We start from the raw sequence: 21,938 nt of genomic DNA, 5'->3' as shown, positions 1-21,938 counted from the left end.
TGAATGTAGTCAAATGCATGAAATTGACTGTAATGTAAATGACACAAATTTTCAGACATCTGTTCAAGGTTCATTCCATCAGGCACATCCCATGTTTGGTGACAATGCAGGTACTCAATGTGTTGCAAACAGTTTAGCTGGTCTAGCTTTTGAACAATTTAAAAGCAGCAAACTTTGGACTACACAGGATATGAACAAGATACTAGCAACAGGTGATGAGTTGTACACATTTTTGCAGAGAAGTTCTTCGATGCATAGTAGATATTTATTGGTAGATGAATTACCCCAGTACTTTGAGTGTTTCAACAGGGCATTTGAATTCACAACGAATTCAACGTTAGCAAGTATTATAAATTTGTCGGGTCATGAACCATGCTATGCTGACTTCAATGCATACCATCTATATGAGGCGTTACAAATTGCTTTGCTAGAATCAAATGGGTGTTTTGTGTGCTTTGGGGGAAATACATTTCTTATTGGAAAAACAAATGGATTTTATTTTACATTTGACTCCCATTCAAGATCACCACAAGGCTTATTTAGTTGTAGTGGGAAAAGTACAAGACTTTTGTTCCAAAATGTAGAGCAATTATTAGAACATATTCAGAAGCTTGCCATTTCCATGGGGTTTTCGAGCATTGTTGAATGCAATATAACAGGGGCAATATGCCGTGCAAAAAAGTTGGAAGAAGAAAAGAAAGTTTGTTGTACTTCTACAGAGCAAAGTGGTGAAAATGAATGTGAGAATACAACAGATTGCGATGGTGATAGTGATGATGATGCAATTGTATTTATTCGTAATGAAGAAAACCGATTTCGATTTTGTCCCCTATCAAATGCTTTAAAGGAAGAGTTCTGCATTGAGCTAGGAATACAATATGCTCAGATAGAAGTTACCTCAGTTGAAACACCAAATAAAGAATTAGGAATCCCTAATTTAACCATACCTATCACTGGAGATGGAAACTGTTTTTTCAGAGCAGTCTCATATTGTCTAACGAGTACAGAAAATCACCATCATGTTGTTCGCAGCGCAATATGCAATCACATTCTAAAGAATGAGAACAAATTTCAATCATTTTTGAGATCTAATGAAGCGTCAGTCAAAAACCACGTGTCTTCAATGGAGAAAGAAGGGAATTGGGCAACGGAAATCGAAATTTTTGCATTAGCTCATATGCTATCGGTCGATATTTTCACATTTTCAAATGGCAATTGGCTCAAGTTCTCAGGACAAAATGTCTGTGCATCTCTCAGAACAAAACGAAATGGTTTATATTTAAACCACCAAAATCAAAACCATTATGAAGTTGTCCTTGATGTTGGTGAGTTAATGGTTGATGTTATAAGCGAAAGCAAACTCGACTCCATGTACGTAGATAAAAGTTGTCGAAAATCAAGAATTGAAAAAGGAAATAAAAAAAATCAATACAAAAGGGAAATGTATCGAAAAAAGTACAACGAAAATTTAGACTTCAAAAATCAAAAGCTTTGGAAAGCCTCACTGAAGTACAAAGAGAATGAAAAATTCAGAATCTCATTAAAAGAAAGCAATAAAACAAAATATCAGAATGATCAGACATTTCGGGACAAAGCTAGGCTCATGAGTAAGAACAAAAGTCGAGCACAATACAATGACCCTGATCACAGAAAAAAGGTATTGAACAAAGCAAACTCTAACTATCGAACTGATCCGACATACAGAGAGAAAATTAAGCAAAAGGCGGTTTTAAAGTACAAGAAAGATAGTGTATATAGATCTACCTGTGTGGAGAAGAGCAAGCAAAAGTACAAAATTGACAGTGTTCATAGGCAGAATGTCAAAAGAAAAAGTACATTAAAATACAAAACCAATGACGTACATCGACTGAAAGTCAAAACAAAAAGTAGGCTGAAGTACAAAACTGATGACGAACATAGACAAAACGTCAAAACTAGAAGTACTCAGAAATACAATACCGATGATAAACATAGACAACAAATGAAAATGAGAAGCTCAAAAAAGTATGAATTGAATGAAAAACACAAAGAAAATGTGAAACAAAGAAGTATCAATAAGTATCGTTTGGATGATGCTCACAAAGAGAGGGTTAAAAAAGCGAGTATTCAGAAATATAGATGCGATGAAAAATTCAGAGAAAAACTCCTTCGCAGTAGTTCATTGAAATACGAAACGGATGAAACTTTCAGATCGAAGTCCCTAGAAAACAGCAAGCGTTATTACCACTCTAGTCCAGGTATTCAGAAAAAGAAGATACAAAAGTCCAAGCAAAGTAGGTTGAACAAAAAAATCAAACTTGAAAACTTTGAAGAAGTTATAAATCTGTTCAAAAAAAATACTGCTCGGGGTCCAGATTTTGCATGCTGTTGTTGTCATCGATTGTTGTTCCAAAATCAAGTACAAATGTGCAATAGAGACGTGTATTCCAAGAGTGAAAAATCGAGAGAAGTGGCTGGTGCTTGTATCAAAGATACGTTTTTGCATCAATGTAAAACGTCGTGCTCAGAAAATTGTGCGAACTCATCAATGTGGATATGTTATACATGTCACCGAAAGATAATGAGTGGTGAAATCCCTCCAGAAGCATCAGCTAATAACATGTTCCTTGAGCCAGTCCCTGAGGAACTTTCTCGCTTAAACAATTTGGAACAGCATTTGATTTCCTTACATATACCTTTCATGAAAGTCATGGCTCTTCCAAAGGGTGGGCAGAAGAATATTCATGGTCCTGTTGTTTGTGTACCATCTAATTTGAAAAAAGCAACATTTTTACCTCTAAAAGAGGATGAAAACCTTTTGCTTCGAGTAAAATTAAAGAGGAAACTGAGCTACAAAAGTTATTATGAATATCAATTCATAAACCCAACTCATGTTCTCACTGCACTAGACTACTTAAAACAAAACAACAAATGGTATGCTGGAATCTCTATCAATAGAGACATTGAGAGTAATGAAAATGTAGAAGGTTCTGAACAAGATGAAGTTCAAACTTCAAATGAAAATTCTGAACGAGATGAAATTCAAACATCAAATGAAGATACTGAACAAGTTCAAGGAGAAACACCGAATGAAGATTCCGAACAGATACAAATAGCTGTAGACAGCTGTCTCCAACCTGTAGATATTGCACAAGAAGTTTTGGACCATTATTTTGATGATGTCTTCAATATTGCCCCTGCAGAAGGAAATAATCCAGTACGGATGCTTCAAGAACAAGGAAACGAAGCAAAGACATTCCCTTGCCATTTTCCATCAGGACAATTCTCATTTGATCAACAAAGAGATAAAAGATTGACACTTGCTCGATATTTCAATAACAGGCTGATGAATGCAGATAACAGATTTGCAAAAGATACAAACTACATCTTCTTTAGTCAGTATATGTCAGAACTAAATCAAGTAATTGAAAAAACGCAGATTTCTGTTCGGAAGACGGTCACCAAAAATGAAAAGGGGAGCGTTATCAATTCAGATATGCTTAGAAATCCAGAAACTCTGTCAAAACTGTTGAGGAACGATGAAGCAATTAGATTTATGCAACCGATAAGAGGTACACCAGCATACTGGTCAGCAACTCAGAAAGATCTATTTGCTATGCTTAGACAGCTTGGAATTCCAACATGGTTTTGCTCGTTTTCTTCAGCAGAATATAGATGGAATGATGCCATAAGTTCTTTACTCAAACAACTTAATGATGAAAGAAATCCGGATTTGTTAGACTGGACAGAAAAAAATGAAATTTTGCGGAGCAATCCCGTTACAGTGGCTAGAATGTTTGAACATAGATTTCGTATCTTTCAGCGGGATGTTATTCATTCACCGTCAGAACCTATTGGGAAAATAGCCGATTTCTTTCAAAGAGTTGAATTTCAACAAAGAGGTTCGCCACACATGCATTGTTTATTTTGGGTGGAAAACGCACCAAAAATAGATGTTGATGGTAAGGAAGCTGTGGCAGAATTTATCGACAGATACGTGACATGTGCTGTGCCAACTGAAAATGAAGACTCTGAACTAAGAAAAATTGTACTGGATGTTCAACAACACAGTAAGAAGCACTCAAAGTCGTGCAAGAAAAATGGAAAAGAATGTAGATTTAACTTCCCGAGACCTCCCTCACAGCGTACATTCATAACAGAAAAGCATGATGATGACGATGAAGATGAAACTGCAGAAATTCAAGATGTGCACCAACGTAATTCTACTTCAAATCTTACCAAGTCTCAAGCAAAAGAAATTTTATTGAGTGTTTGGAATAAGATTCAAACTGATTGTGATGGGTATGAGACAACAGAAGATATTTTCGAGGATCTTTCTCTGAATCAAGACACATACCAAAATGCAATGAATGTTTTGTCAGAAAAATTGACAGTTGTCCTCAAAAGGCATCCAAATGAATTGTGGACAAATCAGTACAACCCATGTCTTCTTAAATGTTGGGATGCAAATATGGATATACAATATGTTTTGGATCCTTTTAGTTGCATCGTATACATCGTCTCGTACATCTCTAAATCTGAAAGGGAAATGGGAATGTTATTAAAACAAACAAACGTTGAAGCCCAAGAAGGAAATCTGGATGCCAAACAAACATTAAAAAAAATAGGATCTGCATATTTGACGCACAGAGAAGTTACTGCGCAAGAAGCCGTCTACAGAGTTTGCAATCTAAGAATGAAAGAAGCTTCAAGGAAAGTGATCTTCATACCAGTTGGAGAAAACCCTACTCGAATGACAAAACCCCTTTCACAAATGAAGCCAAAACAAAAGGATGCTAACGATGATTTACACGACGAAAATGACGAGGATGACGAAATTTTCATGACAAACATTGTCGAAAGGTACGAAAACCGACCAGACAACAAGATATTTAACAACATATGTCTAGCCGAGTTCTGCTCTGATTATCGCGTCCTTGCCAAATCCCAAGTTCCAAAAGGTGTTAATGAAAATGTCTTTGAACTTCAAAATTCTAAGGGATATGTTCAAAAGAGAACGAGAACAAAACAGGCAGTTGTTAGGTATCCAAGATTTAGCGCTGAAAAAACATCTGAGAAATTTTATCAATCTCGACTACAGCTGTTTCTTCCCTATCGGCATGAAACACAATTAAAACCGGAAACTTTTGATTTGTACGAAACATTTTATGAAAAAGGATTTGTGAAGTTACATGGCTCGAGATCTGTAACAGCAGTAAAAATAATTGTGGAAACAAATCATGCTCGCTTTGCTCAGAATGAAAGTGTTATAGATGAAGCTCAAGAGTTGTATGAAAACATAGGAGAACCGGAAGATGCATGGGCAAATCTATGCCCCGAGACAGAAAAAAATAGAGATGAATGTGCCATGATGAAGTCAACACAGAAAACCCCCGAAGATCTTGTAGAAAATATACCAGATATTGACAGTGATTTCAACAAAGCTGATGTGTTATATCAAGTACAACAACTTTGCGTCTCTAATGAAGAAATGTTGAATATTGTACAAAACTTGAATCAAATCCAACAAAACGTGTTCTACTTTGTGCGAGACTGGTGTGTCAGAAAAATAGTAAATGAAAACCCAGCTCCGTTCCATATATTTTTAACAGGAGGTGCAGGAACAGGAAAAAGCCAAATTGTGAAAGCTATCAATTTCGAAGCATCACGCCTTTTCTCTAAAAGATTGTCGTCACCAGAGGCTTTATCAGTGTTGCTGACAGCTTTTACCGGCACAGCTGCATTTAACATTGGTGGCAGTACAATTCACAGTGTTTTTTCTTTGACAAAGTTCTTGCCACTGCCATATGAACCATTAAAAGAACAAACTTTAAGTGAAATCAGAATGAAGCTCTCAGACTTGCAAATTCTTGTAATAGATGAAGTATCGATGGTGTACAAAAGACTTTTATACTACATCCATGAAAGACTAGTGCAAATCAAAAAATGCAAAGACCCATTTGGAGGCGTTAGTGTGCTTGCAGTCGGTGATTTCTTCCAACTACCACCAGTAAAACAAAGAAAAGATGAGAGACTATATAAAGACAATGCATCATATCCAATTGACCATTGGCAAGATTTATTTCAAGAAGTTGAATTGACTGAAATTATGCGTCAACGCAATGATGTTCCATTTGCAAGAGCTTTGAATTTGCTGCGCACAAGAACCTTAGAAGATCCTTTAGCAAATGAAACACTTGACACAGTGAATGATTGCATCAGAGATGGTCCGGAAGATGTTCTTCACGTATACTCCACTAACGATGAGGTAAACAATTACAATTTGAATATGCTAGAAAAGAAATGCAAAGATTTCAAACAGATTGATGCAAAAGATTATCAAAAAGATAAAACCTCAGGAAAACTCTGCCTCAGAGATAAACCGTGCATAACCAAAACTGACAGTTTATCAAGCTCGTTACTCTTCGCAGTTAATGCTCGTGTCATGTTGACGAGAAATTGCGATGTCAAAGATGGTTTAGTCAATGGAGTTATGGGATACATTTCACACTTTCAATACGGAGATGCAGAAACAACAAACGTTACAGCTATAGCTGTTATATTTGACAGTCAAAACGTCGGTATAAAAACGGGAAAGCGAACTAAAAATGGAAACATGGTATTGATTGAAAGAATTCAAGAAGAAATTCTTGTAAGGAAATCAAATGCTATTGTTAGACAGCAGTTTCCATTAAAGCTATCATGGGCCTGTACAGCTCACAAGGTTCAAGGGATGACTGTTGAAAAAGTTGTTGTCAACCTTGACAAAACATTTGCTCCTGGCCAAGCCTATGTTGCATTAACGAGAGTAACTTCAAAAGATGGATTATTCATAGAAACAAACGACAGAGCAAAGTTAGCCAAAAAGTTGTACGCTGATCCAGATGTGAAATCAGCCATGAAAGACATGAAAAAACTGGAACTTGACAGACCATTTGAAGTTCACTCCAACAGCACCATAGTTGTACTTCATAACATTCAAAGCCTGAATAAAAACTTTTACCACATGAAATGTGACAGGAGATTCACAAATGCGGACATTGTTTGTTTAACTGAAACATGGTTAAGATCTGATCAAGAAACTGCTCATCTACATTTGAATGGGTTTCAATTTCGCCATCTTGCAAGAATAGAAGCTTATAGCAACAACGATGAACACACGAGGTCATTACGTAATTCAAAAGGAGGTGGGGTCGCTTTCTATATCAAAGAAAACAATGAGAGTCAGATAATTCATCATTCAATCGAAAACATTGAAGGCATTGCTGTCAAGTTGTTGAAAAAAAACATAGCCATAGTGAATGTTTATCGGCCACCTACATTGAACGTTACCATATTTTTGCAATCTCTGAAATCTTTAATAGACACCGTAAGATTACAATGCAAAATGTGCATTTTCGTAGGAGATTTCAACGAAGATACAAAGTTATCTGGCCCTATACAAACTTTTATGGAGCACAACGGGTTTAAGCAGATAGTGAATTTTTTCACAACAGAGGGTGGAACAACTTTAGACCATGTTTATATCTCTGATTCAATTGAAGCGCACACAAAAAGATTTTCTACCTTTTACAGTTATCATGAGGGTGTATTTCTATTTCTTTGAAAATCCATACTGGCATGAGTTGGCATGATTACAGTAGAATACTTTATTAAAAACACGATTTTACAAACTTTTACCATATTCTTAAGATTCTTGTCAAATTTGGACAATTTTCAATTTTTGTCAAGGCAATTGTTATAGCATTAACATTATACACATTTTTCCGGATTGAGTATGAATTTTAGAATATTCCGGATTTATGGATTCTGTTTTGTTATTAGGATTTTTCGCGGGACACGAGCAGTTTAGATTCTCCCTAGTTCCTGTGCTGAATACCATTTAGATTTACAATGTTTACTATGTTTGTCTCTACGAGATAAAACTTCTAAGTTGGTAAGTTTTACATGAATCTGCTTGTGTATAGTGTTGTGCAAAAAGTTATGTATAAACGATAGGTATAAATGTGTAAACAAAAGTGTTCAACTGTGAAGATGCATTTTAAATAACATGTTCGAATGTTGGCACAAGGGATATATCTAGAATGTGTATATAGATTTAAAGCTAAAGTATCATAGCATGTTTTTATTATATGATATATCGGAATTTAAGGTTTCATTGTTTGCATGCAATGTTTTGTGCACTCTACAATAGGCGTACATATATAGTCATTCATTTTGAATTGTGTAATTTGCTAGTAGTACGAGTTTCGTTATATTTGCTAATTTGCTAGAGCATAAGTGAAAGTATTCATTTCAAGAACACGGGGCATATATATTTACTAGAGTGATATTTGTCATATGTTGATTGTGTTTTGTTTGTTTATTCATAGCATCAAAACTTTTCTTTGTTTTTCCAGTTAATCACATCTAGTCACATCACGTGTTGTCCCATCAAGTCACATCATCATGCCATTGTCACAAATCATCATACTAGTTTTTCAATGACTGAATAAAGATGTGCATTAGCAACAAGTTGCCTCTTCATTGATGGTAGCCAGTACAGCAATATTAAGCTCAAGTTTCGTGAATGTTTATATACTAGTAATTACCATTTCTTATTATTCAAATAAGGTACAACCAATTCAAACAAATCGCTTTGAAAAAACACAGTCTATAAATCAATATGTCCTAAAAATGCGGTTTTGATTAATGTAATATATTTTATGGACTCTGTAAAACACCGGTTTTATAACCAATATTAAAGAAAAAGTCAATGTAGATTTTCCAAATAAATAAGAAATATTTGTACAACATATCTAGCTAAATACGAAATTAAAAACGTAGTATCTTTTAATATTTCAAAGCTGAGACTGTACAATAAGATTTAGCTAAAAAAAAACTGAACAACGATTATTATTGAAAAGATTATAACCAAGGTTTTTCGCAATCGAAGAAACAAGGTATGCATAATGTTTAGCAAATTCTGTACATTTTGTATATCACAAATTTTAATGAAAACAGTTCATGTTTTTCAAACATTTTGTCATATTCTCTGTAAAATCTTTCGTCCGAATATACGTTGTATTCTGATTTTTAAAAAAAATATTCTAATAACGGAAAAGCAGGCATGTCCGGAAATTTTGATTCCGCGTCCTGGGTTTAAAAAATAGTGTAATGTTCAAAGTAAAATTAACTCGTACCAAAAATAATTGCTAAGTCGTACCTGATCACATTCGGATTTTATTTGTTCAGTCGTTCTTAAAATCGGAAAGGTTTTTGTTAAGTCGAACTTAAAATCATTCGTATCTTGTCAAGTCGTACCAGGAATAATTCGATTTTTTTCATCTTTTTATTTTTGTTACTCTTGTTATTGGTTTAAGAGCTCTGCTTCTTACAGGAACTTCAAGCTTTACTTTCGACATTAACGGAAGACCCACTCGTTGCTTTGCAACGAGCTTTGCTCTAGTTTAAACATGTAATTTCTGAATCAAAAGTGCTTGGGAACATGTGACATCGAGGAAATTCTGATTACTCTCAATTTTACATCGGGGTAGAAAACTTAATGAATAAAATTCAAATAATTTGTTATCATGCATAATTGATTATTTAAGAGCATTCTACTGTACCAGAAAAAGAATTAAAATAAATTGCCCAGGTGAAAAGAGGGAATGTTTAGACAGTTAGCCCTTATCACTTCCTGTTAAAATGGCCGCCACTCTGAAACCATCGTAATGAACAGTGAAAAAGGGAAACATTTTCTTTTGAGCATTTACAAACAAAATAACGACTAAAATGCTATTTCATTGCTAATGCAAGGTAAATTATTTCATTATAAACTATTGAGAAACAGATTATATCTGTTTGTTGATAAATTATGTATTGAAACAAGTTGTATTTTATTCTATACCAAAATTAAATACCACAAAAACGCTAAATTGGTTTATCTAATAATCGGTTAATCTGATAATTTTTGCCTGACAAACAGACTATCAGATTAAGCGGAACCCTCTGTATTATTTTTCTTTTTCTTTATTTTTCTGACTTTTTCAAAGCTTAATATCTCAAAAAGTTTTCAACGGATTTACATGAAACTTTCAGGGATTATGAAGCATTATTGTGCCTCAAAGTTTTAAAATTTTCAACTACAACGTCACTTCCGTTTCAACGTTACGTCAATTTTTAAATTTTAAAAAAGTGATTTTGTCCAGGGCGTTTTTCAAAAACGGTTCAAGATAAAGACTTGGAATTTTCTGTGTTGAAGCAATGATCGTTTTTATTTGGACATAAGACTGGAAATTAGTTTCCGTCACTTCCGGTCTAAACCGGAAGTGTTTTAAAATTTTCGAATTTTCGAATTTTTCGTTTTAATTTAAAATGTTTACGAGGTTTGTAGAGTTGGTCATGCTGAATACGAAACTGAAATCCGTTTGAAAATCGGACGATGCATTACAGAGATATCGGGGTTTAAAAATTGATTTTTCCGGAAATTTTGTTTCCGCGTCCTTGGTTTAAAAAATAGCGTAATGTTAATAGTAAAATTAACTCGTACCAAAAATAATTGTTAAGTCGTACTTAAACACATTCGGATTTTTTTGTTAAGTCGTTCTTGAAATCGGAAAGGTTTTTGTTAAGTCGTACTTATAATCATTCGGATTTTGTTAAGTCGTACCAGGAATAATTCGATTTTTTCATCTTTTTATTTTAGTTACTCTTGTTGTTGGTTTAAGAGCTCTGCTTCTTACAGGAACTTCCAGCTTTACTTCCGACATTAACGGAAGACCCACTCGTTGCTTTGCAACGAGCTTTGCTCTAGTTATAATTTACAATTGTAAACTATAGTTAAGAGTTGTTAATTATAGTTTCACAAATCGTGAAACTACATTTATCAGACAAATTCACAAAAATGAGCTTAACATAGTTTCACAGTCGATAAACTAGATTTATCAACTGTTAACTATAGTTTACAGATCAAAAACTATATTTAACGACGTTAATCTATATTTCACGTCTGTAAACTATAGTTAATGCGATAAGCTATTTTTCACATCTGTTAACTATAGTTAACACTGAAAACAATCATTTGCGATTGTTAAACATAGTTTATCTGATAAATATAGTTTCATCATTGTGAACATATGAATAACATCTCTAAACTATAGTTCACAAATGCAAATTGTATCTGATAAATATAGTTTCACAATCGTGAAACTATATTTATCAACTCTAAACTATAGTTTACGAATGTAAACTATAGTTTACAGATGTCAATCTATATTTATCAGCAAAATGTATTGTACACGTGTATTTCCAGACAGAAAAACATAGATTTGCATTTGTAAACTATAGTTTACAGATGTGAAATATAGATTAACGTCGGTAACTACGGTTTAGGATCCGTAAACTATATGATTGACCAAAATATTAAATTTTGAAGTCAAGTTACAAGCGAGATACAGAGGTAAGAATTGATAGTTAATTGTAAACAACGCTCAAGTCTTGTAGTTGTTAACAAAAAATGTAATGTAGAGAATTACCATTTCGTAGACAAATTGAATGACATGTAAAAAACAATTCAAACTAATTCAATACCTTCATAAATACTATTATCAACAAAAGAAAGTTACTTTTGATTGAAACTTACACCAATAGAACATATATGTAAAAAATGACAATATTTGAGCTTTGTTTACATTACAAAGAATTATGAACTCTGTATCTTGCTTAAAAGTTTATATTTGAGTTTCAAATTTTGACACAGCATACTAAACTTCTATATTTATCAGTATAAACATTGAAAATAGAAAAATAAGATTTGAAAATTTTAAGTCAAGTTGTGTCCAAGTCCCTGTAAAGGATCGATCTACTGGTTTAAATGGACTGAATCATTATCCTTATATAAATACATGAAGTAATCATTTTCATCCTGAATTGCTTTACAAAAAATAATCTAAGATTTTTTAAAGAAAGACTTTGTACAATGTTATATAATTACACTAAAAGGTGTCTTATGTAAGGGATATCAACAACAGCTACTATCAGATATTAAGTGTAACAAGGGTAAAGGGGCACAAATATTTTTTTCGCTTCAACATTCTTGAAGTTGAATGAGGATTTCAGAATGAATACATTGGAACATCGATCATCAACATATAAACAAAAACACACACCAAAAAAAATTGTACCGGTAATATAAAAATAGATGGCTCAAAGGACACGTATTCTGCACAAAACACAGAGTTTCCCCCAAATCTAAAATGAAATGATCTCAGACTATCCTAGCAAGATCACTAAGCCATCAATAAGTTAATATCCTAGAGTGTATGCAATCTTTAATCATATACAGTATGTACAGTAGTTTTAATTCAAACATCTGACGGAATCAAATTCCCCCCCCCCCCCCCCAATTCAAATATAAATGTCCAATGAATAGATGTATATAATTTTATTATCTTTAGTAAATCAGACGTTAACTTTGTTGTACAAGTTACAGGGGCCAAGCCCGTTTTAACATTAATTTGAATGGGCTTGGCCCCTGTGGTACAAATATGTGGTCCAATAACGACTTTCATTCCGACTAGATGACATCTGCAGACTTTGTAACAATTAATAAAATTTATTAGAAATATAACCATGCTTGATATGCAATGACAGGATCACAAAGGTACAAAAATTTGTGCATCAAACTATAACTAAACCCTTTAACCTCCCAAACTGGTATTTACTTTTTCAGACAACATATAGAAATGATTAATCAGGCTGCTTGTTTAGTGGTGAGAATTTTACATTTGCATTCGCTATTGATGAATTATTTTCACATGCTGAATTGGGAATACATATAATTATTGGTATACATGTAGATACTTTAGTATCTGATTACTAAAATATGTACCAAAATTTCAAAACTTTCAAGCGCATCTTGATGTACACAGGAATTTATTTCTTTTATCTGTGTGTTAATGATTAATTAAAGGGGGTGTAGGTCTCTATTGCATAATATCTTGTTTACGCCAGGTAAACATGTCATCGAAAAATACTTTAAGGTAGTCAAAAATTTTTCCAGGTAAGTGCATATTATTAAAATCATTAGCATATTAAGAAAATGGCTACAACTGCACAGTATCGTAAATGACTGGAGGGGTTCTTCACAGATTGAAATATATGTCCTGTGATGCAATTAAATGGCGATAACTATAAAGAAAACTGGTCACTCACAAAATAGTAAAAGATTAGAAATCAGAATAGGGATTCAATATTCGATTGCAGACTGATCATAAGGCAACATTCTACATCTGTAAACATACATATGTGTTTTCTAAAGCTGTAGTTAGCAACCTGAATTTTTTTGTGGAGCTACAGTTTTGCAGCAAGCATTTTCTTTAGATTCTTCAGAAAACAAAATGTAAAACTCATAACACTTTTAAAACATTACTGGGTATATCCTCTTATTGATATTTATACTGCTTTTGTTTAATAAACAGATTCACTGCAAGCTTAGATGTTTTAAAATCAAGATAAATATTTTTAAACATGAATTCTACAATGTAATGTACATACATAGATCAGGTTATCCATGTAGCGGATGAAGAGGTTCCTGAGAATTCCAGACTCGTTTAAATCGCCCAATAGGATCATGTCTTCCACTCCCTCCACGGATGTGGTGTGCATGTGGCGCATTGGGCGGTTGAGGTCAATCCAGTGTTCCTTGCCATCATCGTCCACCACATTGATGCGGTTTTTGTCGTGGAACTTCACACGAGCTCCGATGGACACAGCAAACTCGCCTTTGGAGGTTGTCTCCAACCAAATGTGATCTCCCTAAAAATAACAAAAGTTTTACATGCATTTAAAACTTCATCATAATCATCTGAATAGGTGTAAGATATGCTATTGGTATAGAATGAAAGTCATAAAATTAAACATCACAAGTTGTAATAATATATAATCACAGGAATAATATTGTAATGATTATTTTATGTGGCTTTTTTTTTTTATAAAACCTATAAATAACTTTTTTCTTTATTATGTAAGTTTAAAGAGTAAATCTTAGATAACTTTGGACTTAATCGATTTATATGACTTCCTCATTGCTGGGGTATTGATCGTTTCTGTCCAAGGTATAAACACGTACAAGACAGATTACACAGCTGGAAATCTTGCATCATGCAATCAATGAAACTTAGAGATTTGCTCTGGTTTGAACTTTATCAATATATTTTTTATGAAAGAAAAAAACCTACTGAAAAAAGAAAATTAGGTTAGCAGTAATATTTGGTTATGAATGCTTACCTTTGATAAGATAACCATGGTTATTCTTTATGTTACAGTTGTGTCACTGAAACAGAAAATAATCATTTAAATTAAAATTATATACATAAAACAGCTACTGAGCTAGGGCAATATGAAAAATACACACATCTTCACTTGAACTAACTGCCAGTATGTATTCATATCATGCCTGCTGAAATTCATATCAGCATTTGAGACACTCAATCTAATACAGTGACAGTCTTGATGATAATTTCAATGATAAATACATATAATACATTCATTATATAATGTTTTCTGTTTCTACCTGTGTGTAGCTACCCTCTACCTGTGTTCTTAGAGTATTTTTATATAACAGATTATATCTTATAGAATATAGTCCTGTACTAAGGGAACAGAGTTCTTGAAGCTCTTCACAGTATATTGGTACTCTCTCTCCCACACAATAATTATTGATGATAATACATATATAACAAATAAAGTGTCAGTCAATGGTTACTTAATTAGAGCATTTCTCAATACAAAAACATAACCTTTTTTCAAGTACCAACAATCTTTGAAAATTCCCTAGAGATGTATCTTAAACATATCCCTAAGCATTTATTAATGCATATAATATATTGCATTAAATAACCTTTAGGACAATGGTACCACCAATAATCTTTTACCCCCCCCCCCCCCCCTCCAATCTTCCATAACACAAAGCCCCCAAAAGGATTGACACTGACATAAAAACCACAAATAAACATAAAAACTACACAATGGAATTGACTGCAAAGTGAGGATCTTTCACAGGGGAAAGGGGGGTGGGGGGGGGGGGAGGGCAAAAACTCCATAAGCATGGGGTATTGAGGTGTATACAACCAGAGAAGACCCAATACAAAACACGTTTGCTATTTGTAATGACAAGGAACATAACTTCTCCACTTGTTTGATTAAATGTGAATAATTTAATACAGAGAGCACTATAAATTATGCATTAGCCCTGGATGCAGGGAATGATACCCGAAGAAACAGCAAATTACTATAAATACTGCATTGATTGCTGTGCAGGCCACGAAAACTAACACATGAAAGATTAATTACTTCATAACAGGTAAAATAATACACCTCTCTCTGGTGTGTAGTTTTACCAAAAGTTCACGAAACGTTCAAAATCTTTTATTTAGACAATTTAATTAAAAACAACAGTACAATTGAAAAGTCAGAAATCTCTAATCCACCCGGATGTACAAACACCTGAGTTGGGACCGGGCCGCTGTATTAATCGTTTTATCTGTGGCAAGCTTACCTTGATCAATTTCTAAATCGTATTGAAATCGACATCGATCTTTGATGGTCCATTTGTTAACGAGTGTTCCACATTTTGTGTGTTCTGTCAAATTCCAAAATGGACACACCCTTGAATTAAAACCTGTCTATACAGTATACTTTTAGTCAGAGTTCGTCACGTGACCGGGGTCTTTTTTTGTTATCTCACCTGTACAATTGTATACCTGTGTGAACTATACAGCATATCGAGCCCGAGCACAAAAGAGATTAAATACCAACGTACGAGGTGATAAATTTGGCAAGGCGTAGATACTATTCATTTTCAATTTTAAATTCAAGTGAAGCGATTTGGGATGTGGTTTTTCATGTTTTCTGGTCTGGGTGTGGTGTATCACCGCCTGCCGACCCCGCTTTTATTTTCAGTGGGGTGGGGTGGGGGGGGGGGGTATAATATAACTAAAATACAGGCATAGGGATTCAGTTGCGAACGGAGATTGGAGCGAGGGAAGGGGCACTGAAAAGATTTTCAGGCCTCGAGACCACCAGCTGGTATGTTTAGAGCTAAAAGCAAATATCACAGTATTGTTAAAGCTATAGATGAAGGGAAATTTTGTTGCATGTTTTTTTTTGGATTTGTCGAAAGCTTTGACAGAGTGTGGCACAAAGGTCTACTTTTTAAATTACAAACATATGGTATATGTGGCAATATTCTTAATTGGTTTGAAAGCTACTTATGTAATCGTAAACAAAAAGTTATGTATAAGGACATATTATCCTCCTGTAGAGGTGTCATTGCTGGTGTACCACAGGGCTCAGTTCTTGGCCCTCTTCTATTTTTGATTTATGTAAACGATGTGTCAGAAAATATGCTTTCACTGTGTAGACTGTTCGCTGATGATAACTCTTTACAATCTTCTGCATATAATGTTGCCAATATTGAATATGTCCTGAATCATGATCTGAAAGTTCTAGAAAACTGGTCATCCACTTGGCTGTTAAAATTTAATCCATCCAAAACAAAAGCAATATTTTTTACACTCAAAACAAATGTTTACTCTCCCAAACTGCAATTCCAAAATAGTCGATTAGAATATGTTTCATCACACAAACACTTAGGAATACTTTTTTGTCAGAACCTTTGCTGGTCAGAGTATATCGATAATATTGTTAAAAATGCATACCAAAGGCTTGGCTTGTTGAAGAAGCTCAAGTTTAGCATAGGAAGAAATACTTTATCAAAAATGTACATGACTTTTATTCGACCTTTAATTGAATACTGCTCTGTTGTCTGGGATGGTTGTTCGTTACGAGATGTCGAAAAATTAGAAAAAGTTCAACTCTATGCAGCAAGAATCATCACTGGCTTACCCGTATTATCTTCAAGAGAGTCCCTTTATTTAGAAACAGGTTGGATGTCTCTTTCCGAGAGACGAAAAGTAACAAAATTGAGCACATTGTATAAAATTCATAACAATTTGGTACCGGATTATTTAAAAGAAATTTTCCCTTCTATCAGGACTTTAGAATCGAATTACAATACACGCAATCGAGAAGACTATACTATTCCAAAATGTAGACTAGAAATATTCAAGAAATCGTTTGTTCCTGACACGATCAATAAATGGAATAGTTTACGTTTACTTATCAGAAACAATTCCTCCTTTACAAGTTTCAAAAGCAGTATTCAATTAAACCAAATTAAACCTCCGTCCTATTTTTGCTTCGCCAAGAGACGACTTAACATCATACACACAAAACTTAGACATAACTGTATCTTAAACTTCGACCTTTTCAATAAAAATATTATTGAAAGCCCTAATTGCCAATGCGGATTACCAGAAGATTCTTATCATTTGTTTTTTGGTTGTAAAAATTATACCAATGCACGAAATGAATTGTTTTCAACCCTTTTGAACTTAAATCAAATTAACATTATCAATTGTCATTTACTTTTGTGGGGAGATGAATCTCAGAGTGTCAATTTAAACCAACAAATTTTTTTAACTGTTCAAATATTTATAACAGATTGTGGCAGATTCTTGTAATTTCAATTTTACTGCCTAGACCAAATTCAGCAGAACTGTTTATACATGTACGATTGTTCAATAACTTCACTATATTAGTAATATCCATTTCTATGTACTTTCCATTCTAAACTACTATACAGTTGTAAATTGTTATACTTGGTAAGAACCTCGTAAGTTGTAAGAACTTGTTTTCGAACCAGTTGTATATGTTTATACAATAAAATATGTTCAAACCAAACCAAACCAAGAGCAAATTCCTGGTTGGTCACCAGATGCCCACCAAAGACCCTGAATTAATAAATTTTCAAATTGTTTATTAGACAATTCTGTGGAAATAAGATAAAGGCTAAAAAGTCTCTTGTAATATCATTTTGCTGTATACATCTTTGGTATATGAAGTAAAGTCCATGTTATGCTAATTACACATGTTAGAGTTATAAACCTCACGCATGAATGTTTGCTTAACTACGATACCCACAATATAAAATTCCTTTTACGCCTTAGTTACTGTATTCTAGTATCATGACATTTAAAAAAACCAAATTGATTATATTTATAAACATGGAGGCGTAAGCATGTACAAGAAAAACAATTTTGTCATTTCCCTTAGGCCTAATCAAACGGTGAAGGGGGGGGGGGGGGCTGAAGTTGGAACAGCTTTTAGACTTATTTTTATTTTATTGTTCACACACACGCTATATAGAATAATATCATGAGTTTTTGTTTATTTATTTTTTTGTTATTTATATTTTGTGGGCAGTGTAAATTACGCAACAGTGAACAATGAACTGTATCTGATTTCACGTAACTTAAAATATATTATTAAGAAAAGAAAAATTTCAAATACATGTATTTTAGTTTTACAAGTTGAATATGCCATGTTCATACAGTACGTAAGCCTATTGAGCTCATTTTCGAAGGTTGAAAAAAAAATTTTCCACGAATAAACGCAAAACTTTCGCAAACGTTATAACGAGAAAAACTTTTGCGAATAAACGCGTAACTTTCGCAAATGAACGCGAAACTTTCGCGATATAACGCGAAACTTTCGCTAATAAACGCAAAACGTTTTCGTAGGTTGAAAAAAATATTTTTATTTAAGGAATGAATACAATATTTTTTAGTTTAATACGATATAAAATGGTTTGGGGCAGTTTACGCTTTAAGCGTAAACTGCCCAAAACCATTTTATATCGTATAAAATAAAATATATTGCATTCATTGCTTATAATTTAATTTTTTGCTATTAATTGTACATAAAAACAGTCATTTAACCTTTAAAATGACATCAATTGTACAAAATTCAAACGTAACGTCAGGCGGATTACATTTTTGACGTTAGTCTTACTATGACGTAGGCAACATTCTTTATACAAAATAAAATAATTGTTTAGCCAATCAGAAAGCGTGTTACAACCAGAATTAATTAAATTATTTAAGGAATGAATTTAATTTCTACCTATGTTATACGATATAACATAACTTGGGGCAGTTTACGCTTTATAAACCATCTCATACAAGAACCCTTTGAATTACAAAACTTTAATGTAACATTGATATGAATTCAAACGTGGTCAATCTTTAAATTCTTAGTAATGATTTTCAAACGACATAATGCATCGCGCTTCTCATAATCTCATGAACGCTGTATTATAGATAATGAGACACCAACATTTGCATTATAACAAATTTAATTGGAAATAAAAGTTTTATTAAATATTATTGTAAAATTGAAAGGCTATCATTGTTCAAGGCGTTATATATGTTATATCGCCGCGACATAAATTAACGTCTAGTTTGACGGCTTTATATCAGAAAAATACGTCAACCTGTGAATTGGAATAAGTTTAATTTTTACATTTTTAAGCTTTTGTTCAAATTTAGATAACAATAAATTCGTCCTCTAAATTTATCACATACTAGTATGTCATTTGAAAATCAGTATTAAGAATATGAAGATTTCCCACGTGAGAATTTTTATTAATTTTAGATAAAAAAATCAATGAATGCCTGTTCGTACACTGGGTCTTCCAACAAATGAAAAATGATGCTCTACTTCCTTATCTTCTTCGAACGTTTTATCTAAGAGTTTTGTGAAGTTTTATCAGATTTATTTATATCTATATAAAAAAAAGATAATTTGATAAATCAACGTAAAACGGATGATATAATAACAATGAATCCAAGTATCTGTCTAAAATTAAAATATGTTCGTTTTAAATCATTGTTCTTCCTAAGGGTTCTTGTATGAAATGACAATATTATATTAAAGTTTCGCCTTATATCGCGAAAGTTTCGCGTTTATTGTAAAAAAAAAACCCCACAACAATAAAAAAAAAACAACAACCCCCCCCCCCCCCAAAAAAAAAGAAAAAAAAAGGAACGCGTGTATACCTCCTTATAGTTGGATAAAGTTTAACAAGTTGTTTTTAGCAAACACTGGAAAAAATGTGAAAGTTCCAAAGATACACAGTATTACAGTCACTATATATACTCGCTCAAACTGTATTATACATATTAAGGTTTTGGTCCTACCTGGCAAAACAATAGAAACAAGTGCAGTATAGTATCCCCCACCCCCCATTTTCCGTCAAGTAATTTTCAACCAAAAATGTTTGACATATTGAAGGGTTTTCTCTTCGAAAGCCCCTGGAGTCACATTAAAGCTAAAATTTTGACCGCCAATCAGCACGAACTTTCTTCAATGTTGATGAAATTACATGCAATTGAAAATTTTTTTGACAACACCAGTGGTGAAACATCTCTATGGAATTCCAGATCGGAAATAAATTATAAATTCCTAGTCCCATCAACATCTTATTTAGTCCACTTCTGATCCCTCTCTCCATAACTGTAACCCATTTTTATTAGAGGCATTTTTTCAAGAATTTGTCATATTGTAAATTTTGAATTTACTGGGTGGGTGTGTTTTTTTGTATTTACACCCACCCAGTAAATTCAAAATTTACAACATGACAAATTACAAGACATATTCACGATAGTATTTTTTAAAGATAATTATCTAAAAAATATATGACACAAAAAGGCTTATTTGTAGCAGGAAATCTTCGTGATGACGTTGCGAATTTTGCGAAATTTCCTCAAACATAAAATAAAATTGTTTACGGAATTATTCTGATTAATCGAAAAAGATGTGAAATTCTCCCCCAGCAAATTGACAATCACAATTTTATTTTGAATGTACTTCATCTTTGACATTGTACCCTCATAGAGGCTCTGAGAGAGAGAGAGATATATATATATATATATATATATATATATATATATATATATATATATATATATATATATATATATATATATATATTTCCAAAATAAAACATTTACATGGAAAATAACCATCATATGGTAGAGGTACGCTGTTGCATCCAGTTCCAGTTTCCGTAAACTTTTAGCTGGGCTAAACATTTGAAAGCTTTTTTAAAAAATACACGTGAGGATTTAGGTTTATTATATTCCTTCACCTGGTCAATGCATTTTGTAAAAATCTATCTATTATGAAAGGAGAAAATGTACCTCACTACGCTTATATGCAACCTTTTAAAATATGCAAAAGTCAAGTAAATCTTCTCATTTATAAATGTTGTTTACCTGGGGTGAACTCGCGTAATCTTTCCAAAGTATCACGCATGTCACTTGTCATCCCTTTCGGTCAGGGTGTTCGATGAGACAAAATATTTTATTAGCTTTTATTTATGTGAATACTTTATTTGTAAAGTTAAATTTATGGTATATAGATGTAATTTATGATCACTTAGACTCTGGCTATTAACTATGTCTCGTGATATGTAAACGATGATCTGCTTTATTTAAGGAATGAATTCAATATTTATTTGTTTTATACGATATAAAATGGTTTGGGGCAGTTTACGCTTTATAAACCGCGAATTCATTGCTTATAATTTAATTTTTTTTACTCTTCATTGTAGATAAAAACGGTCATTTGACCTCTAAAATGACATCAATTGTACAAAATTCAAACGTAACGTCAGGCGTATTGATACGTTTTTGACGTTTGTTTTACTATGACGTAGGCAACATTCTTTATACGATATAAAATAATTTTTTAGCCAATCAGAAAGCGCGTTACTATTTCTTCATATACATATCCTCCATTGTACTTGGGCCCGCCCATTCTATTCATTTTTATTCATTGAAAGAACTGGGTCACAAACTAGAACAAAATTTACAATTACTGTCTACAAAATCATCAATCTTAACACCTCTTAAATTAAAGCAATCAATAACAAGCAGTGCACTTCCTAAAAAACGGTCAACCATTGCTTGTATTGGTTCTTCTGTTTCTGTTTATGCGTGAAAATGCCAAACATTGGAGCCAGGCACATTAACAGAAGAAGAAAAAGAAGAAGTAGAAGTTTTTGTTAAAAATAA

General features: G+C 33.1%; 1 protein-coding gene across 1 annotated transcript in view; it reads right to left on the bottom strand.

Moving 5' to 3' along the window:
- The window catches only part of LOC128179385 (myosin-VIIa-like), a 69,011-nt gene extending 53,314 nt beyond the window's left edge, over positions 1-15,697 (bottom strand). The window contains exons 1-3 of the mRNA XM_052846795.1: positions 15,518-15,697; positions 14,248-14,293; positions 13,516-13,776 (exon numbers count right to left, since the gene is read on the bottom strand). Coding sequence (XP_052702755.1) covers positions 13,516-13,776; positions 14,248-14,265 — 279 coding nt within the window. The 5' untranslated portion in view covers positions 14,266-14,293; positions 15,518-15,697. The remainder of the gene's footprint in view (positions 1-13,515; positions 13,777-14,247; positions 14,294-15,517) is intronic.
- Between the last annotated feature and the right edge of the window lie 6,241 nt (positions 15,698-21,938).

Source organism: Crassostrea angulata, chromosome 4 (assembly GCF_025612915.1).
Source record: "Crassostrea angulata isolate pt1a10 chromosome 4, ASM2561291v2, whole genome shotgun sequence".
Lineage (NCBI taxonomy): Eukaryota > Metazoa > Mollusca > Bivalvia > Ostreida > Ostreidae > Magallana > Magallana angulata.
Note: the sequence above shows the minus strand (reverse complement) of the source record. Positions and strands in the feature narration are given on the sequence as shown.